Source organism: Morone saxatilis, unplaced genomic scaffold (genome assembly GCF_004916995.1).
Source record: "Morone saxatilis isolate NCDOM2014 unplaced genomic scaffold, NCSU_SB_2.0 Contig16, whole genome shotgun sequence".
NCBI classification, from domain to species: Eukaryota; Metazoa; Chordata; class Actinopteri; family Moronidae; genus Morone; species Morone saxatilis.
Genome location: NW_023339718.1, coordinates 9,702,617 through 9,715,813, shown reverse-complemented (window position 1 = coordinate 9,715,813; position 13,197 = coordinate 9,702,617). Strand labels below are relative to the sequence as shown.

Below are 13,197 nucleotides of genomic sequence, written 5' to 3'. Positions count from 1 at the left end.
CGCACACCTTACCGCACATCATTTCTCTACAAATCCCGATTTGCGCGCGGAAAGACGCGTACGCACATTTCACCGCCATTTCGGCAACTTTTTGGTTCTAGCAGGCAGCTTTTATGAATGTCATCATGTGTCATAAATGATTCCACATGTCACCTGCATGTGTTTTAAAAGCCACACTCTCAAGAAGCTGAGAAACTGTTTGGCAAATCTCATTTCTGCAGAAGCCTCAAACAGCTGCCTGACAAGTTCCAAAACACGAACTACCCATAATGCCCTTGTGCACTACATTAAGGAAAGAATGATCCACAGCAGCTGCAGGCCTAAAGGTGGATGGATGCAGGGAAGAGTTCAGCAGTGATTGCCACTGACTGTAGCCCGGTCTCGTTCTTCTCACTGTATCTAAATCAAGCCCCACAGTCTGTTCTGCCCTTGTCAGCACTTGTTAACCTCCGCATTGATTCTTCTGCACTACTGTACATCTCCTTTAATTAAAGACACCGGCTAATCTGGCTTTCACCGAGCTGTATTTGCGAGCGTGAAGCTGTCATCTCAAGATGATTGTGGCTAAATATAGCACTTTACATTTACATGTATTGACAAAATGAGTTATAAGGGCAGCAGAGGAGGGATGAAACTAGTTTGACCTCTGGTGGGTTTCACCAATGACTTTCTCTACTTTCACATACACGTACCAGATAAATATTGTTTGCAATGACTTGGACTCATTCACAGTGGAATAAAATTACCAAAACATCCACAGAAACTTGTCAAACCATTCCTGCTGCATAATCCACCATTTGCCATTGTCCATCTACATGCTCAGTATGTTCCAAACATGCACAGATGCATCAAAATACGACTATATATACTGAATTTATTTCAAGCTTTGACATGGTTTGTGCACATTAGCGCAACTGCTTCTTGCTCCCAGATTAAGCATGTAAGCAATCATTAAAAGTCTGCTGTACTTTTATTTTTTTGCCAGAAAATAACACCATAACCTTACTTTAAGACTACAGTTCATCTTCAAACTCACTCTTTGTAGTAGCATTTAGGTGTCATGGGAAAGCATTTAAAACACATTGGAAACAGAAATCTCTATGCTGGAAATAAAAATCTTCTTTTATAATATATTACCCTATCAAGACGAAATAATATTTCTAAATAAAAATATGGATTTACAGTGATCTATGTAGTTTTGTCTTTTTGTATTGTTGAAAGAAACTATATTTATCATGAAACATGAATATTAATGTCATGCTTGGTTTGGCCCAACAATCTACATTTGCTAACAACATATTTGGACAACATATGCCCAAACAATTCTCCCAGAAGCAGTTCCAGTATTTCTTGGAAACAAACTACATATTTAGCAGCTGCTGGTTGTTTGCATGTATTTCATGTAAATCAACGTACCTCTATTTTACAATTATCAAGAGATCTTTCAGGGACAGCTTCAAGGTTTGGCAGAGCTAATTAGATTTAATAATGGCTCAACAGCAGAGACAGAGCGCTTTAGTAAATGAGGTAATAAAAATGCCTTTCTAATGCCTGGCCACAAGACAATGAAAATAACCATCATGAGGGGACAGTGTGAGGACACAATACAATATGTCTTCATCCCACACAAGACATCTGTAAGTGACGGTGCTTGGTGCTGTGTGAGAGATGAGAACAGAACAGGAAAAAGGGCCCATTTGAGCATCGATCACTTTTATGCCCCCGGTCTGTTTGCATATTTTAGACCTATAAACAACATGAATGATGTGCCGTGTAATGCACCATAATCGAGATTTATTCAATCTTGGGTGGAGGGGGTAGAGGGAGGAGATGTTCACAATCCCAGAATCAGTAGGGGCTGTTGTGACTGTGTGTGTGTGTGTGTGTGCGTACTTGTGTGTGCGCACCGTGATTTATTTGATTTAATTAGATCGCCGATGTAAAACAGCTCGCAGGGAAAAAAAGGTAAAGACGAGTGCCGAGGGAGGCATAAATAACACCAGGCTCTTTCCCTTTTCCTCCGTGCCTTTCTTTTCTCCTCTGCATCTCGTTTTCTTTCAACTCTCTGATCTTTCCTCTGCCCGTATACAATCTGTCATTTTTCTCCATCTTCCACTAGCCTATTTTTTCCTTCACCTTTTTTTCTTAGCTTTCTCATGCCTCCGTTTTGCTCTCACCATCCTCACTCTACCCCCACCCCTTCCCTCTCTCTCCCTTTCCGTCTCCCTCTGCTCCGCTCCCAGCTGAATAATGATAGGGGGTAAACACCTCATTAGGTTAAAAGGCCCACAGGAGCAATCAGAGACATTGTACTCTGTCGAACCTGTTACTCCGAACACTCACAGAGACATTTTGAACACAGCAGGACAAGGAAGGATCCTACACAGGAAGTGGGGAGGGGGTTGGGTGAGGCATTCAATGGAAAATCAGTCATATGTGAATCTTTTGCTAATGCTTAAACACTTCTTGTTGTTTTCTTTCTTTGTCTTTAAGGACCGAGAACACACACATTCACACGCAGCCATGAATAGCTGATTTATGGTGAGTGATCAGCAGAGAACAGGAGCATAAATCTACACTGTCCAGTGGTAACGGCCAGTAAAAGTGGTTTATCTGACACTTTGAACCGCCTGCATCACTTCGTCCCAGCCAGCCATATTTGCCTCTCTGATACCAGGTGTACAAGGTCAGAAACTTAATTCACTTCAACTTTCAGATGTTTTCACGCATACTTTCTTGTAGCAACTTGTCCTTCCTCACTTTTTAATTTTTTTTAAACTTAACACGCTTGAGTTTTCCAAGAAATATATCTCGACATGCTTGATTTTATAAAATGTACCCCTTGGGTTTAACCCTAGCTGTTTCAAGCGAGTCCACTTAGTTGAGTTTCTCAAGATAAGAAGTTAAAAAGAAATATCACGTTAATCTAGTGCTTCATGATGTCAAATCAATACTATGACATTTCTCGATTAGAGTCAGATGAGAGGGTTGATACTACTCTCATGTCTGTGTGGTACATTCATGTAAATATTAAGCCAGGTTTCAGTTAGCGTAGCTTAGCATAAAGACTGGAAAAGGAGGGGAAAGTTAGCCCGAAGGTAATAAAATCCACCTACAATCACCTCTAAATCTCACGAATTAACAAGCTTGTTTGGTTACATGTGGTTATATGCCAGACTATTTCTTGGCAGCAACAGTCATCACTGTGAGGTTGCCAGGAAATTAGCAGAGACACCCCAGTTTTCAGTCATTAAGCTAAGGATAATGACTGAAAACTGGCTGCTGACTGGAGCTTCATGTTCAAGACATATGATTAACTATTGGCAAAAAGGCAAATAAGCATTTCCCAAAATGTTGTGCTACTCCTTTAAGGCATAGCTTCTTCCACCACTCCACACGTTTCTCTCACCCCTATTCTTGACTCTCCAGCCTCTCTTCTCTTACAGGCGTTTCAAAGCATCGGCGCATTGTACACTCAATATTTCATGTTGTAGTCACACATCATATCTCTCCTCAGCATGCTGAGTTAAAACTCTCAACTCAAGTCTAAAGCACCAAATAACAGCACTATAGATAGGGCTATTGCACCTAAAGTTCATGTTTGTGTTCATGAAAACAATGTTCTGTCAGATGCAGTTGCCTCTTTTGCTTTGGGTGTGTGTCCCTGTGTGTTGTGCATCATGTGAGTGTGTATGTATATGAAACGAAAGGTGAGGTTAATTTGATTCGTGAGCAAAGCATATCAGTGTACAACCAAACTAAAACATAAGTTATAAGTCTTCTATGTGACTTTTACACCTGTTTCTCTGGTAGTCAGCACAAATATACATAATGAATGGCTTCATCATTTATGCATGCTAAGCAATAATGTATGGCTAGTAATCTTTAGGAATTCTAATAGCATTTTTTTCTAATGGTCTTATGTGCTGGTTCATTGTCATTAAATAAAACATGATTTCTAACAATCCCTAGCCTCAGGGACTTGAGACACAGACAGTTCAAATCATGCTTATGTAATCCCTTACTTCCACTTACCCAGCTTTCCTGTCATTAACCAACACAAGCAGTACAGTAAAATTATATAGCAAGTATAGCAAAACATTCCCATCGTTTTTAATCTTTGGCTTATTTTTGTCAGATTGGATCTTTTGATTGCTGCTTTAAGAAACCAAAGTGCCCCGTGGACGAGATGTCCTTTTTAGGAGTAACACGCTTTTGAAAGACCTCAGGCAATATTCATAGTAATCGCTTTTAAATTGTTATTGATTAACAAAGTGGTTTATACAGAGGAAACTGATCCACGAAAACAGCTGAATCAGTGCATCAAGCTTGTCATTACTGAGAGTAAAGAATGAGGGAACCATCGGCTGTAGATGCAGAGTCCATTGTAGGTGTTTCACTTTGCGACACTGAATAAATCTTCCTCCAAAATTGCTGCCTGAAACAATAATGAAAAGAAAATAAGTTAATCAGTTAGCGTTTTCCTCAGACACTTTCTATTTTAAAAAATCACAAGTTGTTAGCTGCTCTAATTTGTAAATTAACTGTGAAATGAACTGTGAGGGCAATTTCTAACACTTGAGAATCTGAAGACTATTACCACAACCACAGCTCTAGGGATCTACTGTATGTTGTTATTTGATTTCGGGGATTACACACACAGAGCAAAACAAACAAAGATTGGACAGACTGCTTAAGTAAGCTCTCAAGAAGTGGCAGGGAGTAGAAATAAAGCCAGCAGAAAGACACTCATACAAGCTAGAAAGTGCTTCACAGACGATTATCTCAGTTCATCTACAAAACAGCTTTAGTTCATTTAATTAATACGCTTCTTAAAGTTAAACAATTCTATAAATGAAAATAAGGTAACTCTATTATACATTCAACAGAAATGGACAGAACCATAAATATTCATGAAAAATCAGCTTTCCCCAGAATATGAATTCCAATGGGATGACCTTAAGATTGACCTTTTACACCACTCACCTTTCACCTCTAAACCTTCGACCCACAGACAGAGCTCTAAGAACTGTGGCTGGCAATGAGGCAGTTGGGCGCGACAGTGTTAATGGTCTTGCGGGCCGTTAAAGAGCCAGGGGCCACATGAGGGGAACAGCAGGGACCCAGAGGGTTGTTGAGTGTCACATTGAAGGTGCCCTTCATTACTGTGTTCATGATACTGGGACTCAACTGCAGAGACACAAACAGAACGGATGAGGGATGATGATGGGTGATACGGTATGGGTATAAACACACACACACTAAGCAGAAGAGAACAATTCTAAAAGTATGGGTAAATTTACATATAAACAAAAATGTAAAGCACACAAAATGTGTTCTTTTCATACTTACGTGGCATTAAACAATATTCAAGTCCCTTTTAGCAACCCTTTGTACAGTACTAGATGTGAAAAGGATCCAGTCAACAGGCTGAGGTTAAACATTCATCTACAATTGCAAAAAGGTCGTTGAGCAGGACTTACTGTATAGCAATGAATACATACAAATATAGAAGAAAACAAACAAAAAATTCCAAATAACTTAATGAATGGCAGCCAATATGATGAAGCGAGGAGTAATAGGTGGTTGTCCTTTGACTTTAAAGCAGGAGTAATCAAAAGTTCTTGCCGTTTTCCACCAATCACTTTTTTACATGGCATTTAACAGTCTAATAAAACTTGTATCCCTGGACAGCGTACGAACCTGCTTACTAAAGTCAACAGCCTCATGTGAAACAGCTTCACGGTGTCTTCTGAGAAATGGACGAACCACTCAAATACAGCAGGTGTGGAAGTCATTTTATAGTCACATGTTCCATACACCATCTAACCATGTATGTCCACAAGCTCATCTTTCACAATAGGTGGTCCATATAAACATCTGCTGCTGAGCTGTGGGAGACACACTGCAGCTTTCTTTCAGAAATGTAACTCCCTCCACCTCAATAGTCTCTTTTTGTATTATCTAAATGTATGTGTTCATCAGATGTTGTGTGTATCAAGCTGCTGGTGAATACTCAGATTTGTTCAAAAGCATCACATGAGTAGAGCCACTAAAATTAAATTCTTGTAAAAAAAAAAAGATGGTTGAAACCTTGATATGAGTGTCCTGGCTGAACTAAGGAGTTATCGCTTATTTTATATGTCTCAAAGTGTTGCATTAGTGACTTTTTGTATTTGTTCTACTCTTGGTACTGTCAATGTCACTGGACTGTTATTTTTAGTAAAATGTATATTACTATTTACTATTTATTGATCACATTGCAACCTTAAGTTCGAACCCATCTCACATCCAAAAAGCAACACATGTAGAGAATTAATCAGCACACATAAATTATTAGTCTGTCTGTTCCAGGTCTTACCAAGGGGAACAGGAGAAAAAGCCAACAGAACATACAATTCAAAGTCAGACCTTTAAATCACCTCACCAAAAAATTCAAAAAACAAAATAAATTGTCTCTCTCTGTCTCTCTCACACACACAGACACGCACACAGGCAAAGATGCAGACATACATACATATGTATGCTGTATACACACTCACTTGACCTACCTCACGTCCCACCTAGGAACTTCCTGAGGAATCTACCTCTCATTTTATCAAAGCTCTCTTACTCTCCCATTTCTCCCCCGACCCCCTCTCCTCCCCTTAACCCCCGAGCACAAATACACAGTACATCAGTATGCCAGAGGTGCCGCAGTAGGATTTAGGCACATTGGCGGGGCTGCTCAGATCTCACTATTGATCCTAATGGGGAAAGGGTTGCGGGTTCAACTCCAGGTCACCCTCAGGGTTGCCCGGAAGGTCAGGGAGATGGGGAAGAGCCTTTGGAAGTGACGACACCACCGGCATGGCAATGATGAGGGAGATTATTGGATGTTTCACTAGGTCAAAGAGGGGAGAAGGAAAAAGGGATCTATGCAGGGAGTTGGTGATGATGTTGTTCAGTATGTACGCAGACGTGTACAAGTGTGCACACAAGCACAGAAGAAAGAGCGCTGCATGCAAAGTCTTTCCCACAACACACATACAGTACATGACACATACAGAAAAGCAACACAAGCTTCATCCCATACATGCATATACACATGCCAGCAAAATAAAGAATGCTAATTCTCTGTGCACGTGGAGCATGTGGAAATTTGCACATTCACCACAAATAGATGCTTTCATGTTGCTTCACACGCACACCCACGCATACACAAATCACTGCACAGATACACAGAGTGCTCATACCTAAACAAAACAAAAAAGGTTGTTTGTCAGTGCACTGACTCGTAACAGTGCTGTCTGATCTGCCACCTCTCTGGTAAGGCTTGGTTTAGTAAAGGCAACCAAGACGACTTGGTTGCGAAAAGATTGTGGTCATGGTTAAAAAAACAAAACAAATGTTGATGGAAGATGGGAAGCAAACCACATCTACCAACCATCAGCAAACGCCATGCTATCCCGAAAAGGCCAATCATGAGGTATAAACACAGGTGATTCCAGTCTGAACAATTAACCTATGCTGGGTTTTTTTGGCAAAGCATCATGGGAGATAATGATCAAAGAACTTTTAGAAACAGACAGCTTTATTTCATCAGTAACACATTGGAGAGTATTATGTGTCATGTTAGGGATCTAGGAGACAAATAGAAATGCAGCAATAGGGGTACATTTTTGTATTTTAAACCATAAGGATAAGCTCACTGCCCTCATCAGAAAAAAATGAGAACATGATAAGATGGTATCAGCTGGCAGTGCTTCCCACGTAGAAGCTTTAGAAGTAGAATTATAAAAACTCTCAAATGGAGGAAGCAAATGTAGAGACATAAACAGCACACCATGAGGAAGGTCTGATGAAATGTCAATTGTGTTAAGGACACCTTCTGTTCTGACTCACAATGACTATCAAATAAGCTTCTTAGGGTCTGTATGTGCTTTGCACAGGCAGGTTTATATATCAGTAAAGATCACAGCATTTAATTAATATTTGTTTTGCTTGATGTCTGCTCCCTGTGTCTTTTTATATTCCTGTTCCATCCACACTCCTCTCTCTGTTAAATTAAGCTCAACCAATAAGAACAAAGTCGTGCGTGAGAAAGGTAATGGAGCCCACTTTCCAAAAGTACGTGCCTCATATGGTGCATTTAATGGAAAGAATAAATGAGCCCTCAGCGTGACCTAATGCCGCAAAGTAGATAGCTTTGTGACATTACAGGCACATCTATGGGTGGACGCACATACGCACACACCGATGCTTAAATAGCTACTATTCCATTACGCGGCCGTCTGCTTCAGACTGCAGGCCCTCAGAACACATTTTCAGCTGTTGAATTTAACTACCCTCTTCAGCTGCTCGATTTGCTGCTGTCTGTCTCTCATCTTCCCTTCCTCTACGCTTTTCCACCACCTTTTCGTCGCTGTCTCACCTCTGTCCCCGTCTTTCCTTTCCCTCTCACCCTTCCCTGCCTGTCCCTCGTCGCTATCATCCCACTCTCTCTGCCTGCTTGTCTTCAACACTCTCTTATCTCTCTGCCTCTCTGCACCACTTCACACCATCTTTAACTCTGTATGGCCTGTGGTGTCGTATAGATTCACAGTCACACAGCTAATTACTGAGACGGGAGCTTAGACATGCATTCCACTGAACAAAAAAGAACTGAACCTCCTAAAGCTGAATTGAGCCGTGAGATGTCTCACTCACAAATGCATGGCATCAGTCTCTATAAGGCAAGAATCACAATATGTTTCTTCTTCTTTTAGTGTGTAGGTTCTTAAGAGATTGAGTATGTGCAAACTCTGCAGGAATATCTGGGCTGTAGTCATGTCACAGAAAGGTTAAGAAAAAGCTGCTTCTAGTGGCAGGTGTCACTTGTTTGACATGTCACACAAATTGAAACATCAATGGGTTGAAATCAATAAAAAAAGACTTAAAATGTCACAAAATAACATTAAAATGTGCAGTATTTGACTTTGTGGTCTGCCTGAACTAATGCTATGCTCAATTAGTGAAAACAATAGTAAATTGGCATTTGTGCTGCCATTTTTAGTTTGAAGAACTTTCCTTAGTTTGGCTCAGACATGTGGTGTGTTTGCAGGTTGTTTCTCCATTTAACCAACGGATTACAAACTCCTGTTGAGGTAGGTTGGAGCTCACATTGCACACACTGGACAGGTAGCCGTCTATCAAAGGGCTTACACACTAAAACAGACAACCATTCACACCTACAAGCAATTTCCAATTCACCTGACTTGCATGTAGTTGGACTACGGGGGGGAGCTGGAACTCCAAAAAAGAGGCCAGTGGAGTCTAACCCAGAACCCTGGTCCTTGTTTATTTGGCTCATTATTGCTGGTGTTGAATGTCTAATTATTTTACTTCACTGCTACAAAGTTTACCAAAGTTAACACATTTTTACTTTGCCAATTACCTCCCAACATTAACTCTGCTCTCTGGTTTGACAAAAGTGGCTGCAGACAAACCCTTGACAAGCCAAAATGCCTTAGTTGAATATTTTTTTTTAACTTTCAGATACCCTGGGAGATGAGAGGAGAAGAGGATCATATGAGATACTTCAACGGTTTTACTAGCTACTGTCAGTGGAAAAATTCCCGCAGCTACAGTTTCCCCTTATAACAGAGAGAAATGGAGCAGAGAGACAGGTTGAGAGGCAGAGGAAGAGCTGATAAAGAGAGGAAAAACACAGCATATGGTAATGAAAGAACACCCACAAGCATGCATCTGCATAGGAAGAAAGAGGTTATTAAAATGTACATGGAAAAATTCTGCACGCCGTTTTGCCTACGTTACTGAGGTTGAACTTTATGCAATCACACGCAGAATTTTTAGTCTTGATGGTCAGAAAACAATTTGACTGAATGAACAACACGCTGGATAGCAGGTAGACTGTGCTTGTAATAAAAAGCCACTGAGAACACAAATTCTCTCATGTTCCTGTAACAAAACAGAAAATGGGTGTCTCTCAAAAACAGTCTCATGATGAAATTTGCATGGAGAATACAAAGAAAAGTAGGAAAAAAGCTAAATTTAGATGAGATGTTAGATGGAGAGATGTAGTCAACACAGATAGAGAGTTGTGCAGAAGAGAGAAGAATGAACTTCATAAGAGTGAGGTGAATCTCAAGTGAAATGTGGCTTAGTACTAAAACCTGATGACCCACAATGGAGGCTAGTGTTTGTGGCGGTGAACTTCCTGTGAGCTGTGGCTGTACTGAAACCTGAAGTGGAATGGAGCGTAGTGTAAGTTCAGGCAGCACTTAAGTCCTGCTTGAATCATCTGATTGGTATTAGAGGCCTTATTCATTAGCTGTTTGGCTGCCACCTGACCGGCAATGTCCAATTATTTTTAATCAGGCTTGCTATTATAACATCTCTAACGTTTACTGTGCTGATAAGCTCACGTCAATGACGTTTGCTGCCTAAGCTGCCTCCATCGTCTTCCTTGTGCCCTAAGATTTTGGTAGTGTTGAAAATCCTAATTGGAATGTTTTTTGCTCGCTGTTAATTCAGATTTTCTTCTACATGGTCCTGCGACCTACCAGCACCTGACTGTTGCTGGCAGTGCATGGAGGAGTTTTGTTTATAAAAAATCTAATGTGTATTTATTAGGATAATTTAAATGAGAATGACAATAATGGCTCAGAAGACACTCACATGGCCCAGACTTATCTGTAGACTGTCGACACCGACTGACCAAGAACGGCTGTGATGCCATTTGTAATCCAAACGGATGCGACAAAATATTTTTTTTTTTGCAAAATAACCAAAAGGATTGGGGTCGAACAGGCGGAAACGCGCAAAGCAGTGAGAAGAGAGACAGAGACAGAGACACTGAACTGCAGAAGAGAAGAGAGGGAAAAGTTGAGGAGATAAATCGACACAGAGACAGCAGACAGACTGGGAGACAGGCAGTCAGAGAGAAAGAGAAGAAAGAGCCTTGTGATAACGTTACACCCATGGACATGAACATGATGATGAACTGTGTAGCGAGGTTTAAATCAAACCCAGTGGTTTTGTCTTTGATGTTCACCACTCAAAGTCAGCAGGGACTGGAAGCAACATTAGCTCTTTCCATCATCTCTCTCTCTCTCTCTCACACACACACACACACACACACACACACACGTTTGACAGCAGCTGTAACCCAAAGCTGTAATTCCTATTAAAAGACACTGAAATGGAGCAGAGAGAGATTAGGTTCTGGTTAGGTTTCATTACAACTGTATTATGCTTCAGCCATAAAGTGCATTTGTCTCTGTCAGTAGTCTAAGGTGGCTGCATTAAGCAACATTACACTTCATAAAAAGGCACTCACTTTTCCCAGTTTATTTAACCAGGCAGGTCAATTAAGTGCGATTCTCCCACAAAGTGAAAAGCTGGCTTGAGCTGGAAACCGCATCATTCAGACTTGTGCATCGGTGGATATTGGTCGAAACCAAAGAAACGTATTGAAGGTTGCATATTTTTTTTACAAATCAATCTTCTACTGAACAGCTCAAGGTCACAGAGAAATCTGATAGATTCTCTGAGGATTGCAACATGAGATAACGTCAGACATATATTTGTGGCTGCTCGTGCATACGACAGATACACTCACTCTTATGAGCAGCATAGGGACACATCAAAATCCAAGGACACACACATCCATATGTACACTGATGTCAAGGAGTCATGTAGAATGGGAGTGTGTTGGGAAGTAAGAATGTTTCATGAGAGCTGAATGTAACTTTAAAAGCACATTTACCTGATAAGAGCCGGGTCCAGGGTTGGTGTTCCTGAAGGCTTTGAATCGATCTTCTCTGGAGGAGATCAGAGCCATTTGAGGGGGGGATTGCACACTAGCATTGTACTGGCCAGGGCCTGATGAACACATACACACGTTATCCATAGCTAAATACATAATTTCATATTTAGCTGCTATAAGTGAGACAGAACAGACAGGTGTATCTCCACGTTACTATGAGACAAACACACAGGCAGGTGTACAGAGATGGATGTGCATACACACATTCAAACACACAGGCAAAGAGGCACTGAAGAATTCAAAAAACACCACACACACAGACACACACACACCCTGCAGAATAACAGTGTTTGTTGTTTATATAATGGTCTGTGACATTAGCAGTGGCTCAAGGTGTTTATAATAAATGCATGTAAAAGTTACTCTATGATTATAAGTCATAAGGTGATTGTTGTTAGCTGTTAGGTCAGATAAGGACCTGCTGCTGCCTTAACATAAACCCGTGTTGGACCAGTGATGGTTTTTTTTTTTCCCTTCATCATAATTCTTAATGCACTGAATACCATTCATAGCCCTGGGGTCCATTGAACCATTTCAAAGTTGATGGTGAAAGTTGTTTTTATAATGTCTCAAAAGTTGGCAGTTGAGCTTTTGAATAAAATGTTGTGTAATGAATAAACCCTGAGCTTAGCTTCTTTATTTTGAGAACCGTTTTAATTTTTCAGACTTCAGTGGGAATGTTTCTTCTTGGCTTTGTAAGAGGTTTGTTTTAACTTGCAACACTGTGAATATATGTGTCTGTGTGTGTGTGTGTGTGTGTGTGTGTGTGTGTTTTTGAAAAAATTGTTAAATGATCTTATCATTAGCAGAAATGTGATCGCAGGGGACCCAGCATGAGGAGGAATATAATATTCCCTAATGTTCCATATACTGTAGGCCTATTCATAAATGCAAATTCAATAATGGGCAAAATGATTGTATGCGTGTGTTACTATGCACATATCAATGTGTGTTCCCCACTGTGAGCCTGTATGGGCGCACGGGTGTCCACATGCTTGTGTCTGCACATCTGCTTCAGTGTGTGGGTGTATAAGTGTGAGTGTGTACAAAGAAGAAACACTATTGCAAACAGTCCAAATCTATTTATATGCAAATTGGATTTTGGTTAAACGGTTTGGGGTGCCTCATGGGTTGAGTCCCTTGGTGAAATGGGGCTAGTCATAAATTATCCAAGTAAGTCATGAATCTATCAATTTTGAAACAACATTTTTCAATGGGAGTGTAATTGAGGTAAATATTAGGTTAGAGGCCCACAGAGATGGAGCTAATTGGACTGCATGATGGTGAAAGGGTGGGGCTAGATAGATAGATAGATAGATAGATAGATAGATAGATAGATAGATAGATAGATAGATAGATAGATAGATAGATAGATAGATTTCTCTATG

At 40.5% G+C, this 13,197-nt stretch overlaps 1 protein-coding gene across 1 annotated transcript in view; it reads right to left on the bottom strand.

The window, feature by feature from the left end:
• Positions 1-1,019: 1,019 nt before the first annotated feature.
• Positions 1,020-13,197, bottom strand: part of stpg2 (sperm-tail PG-rich repeat containing 2) — a gene marked incomplete in the record, with an annotated part of 58,133 nt that continues 45,955 nt past the window's right edge. Inside the window, 3 exon segments of the mRNA XM_035658223.1 lie at positions 1,020-4,438; positions 4,987-5,190; positions 11,750-11,865. Coding sequence (XP_035514116.1) covers positions 5,023-5,190; positions 11,750-11,865 — 284 coding nt within the window.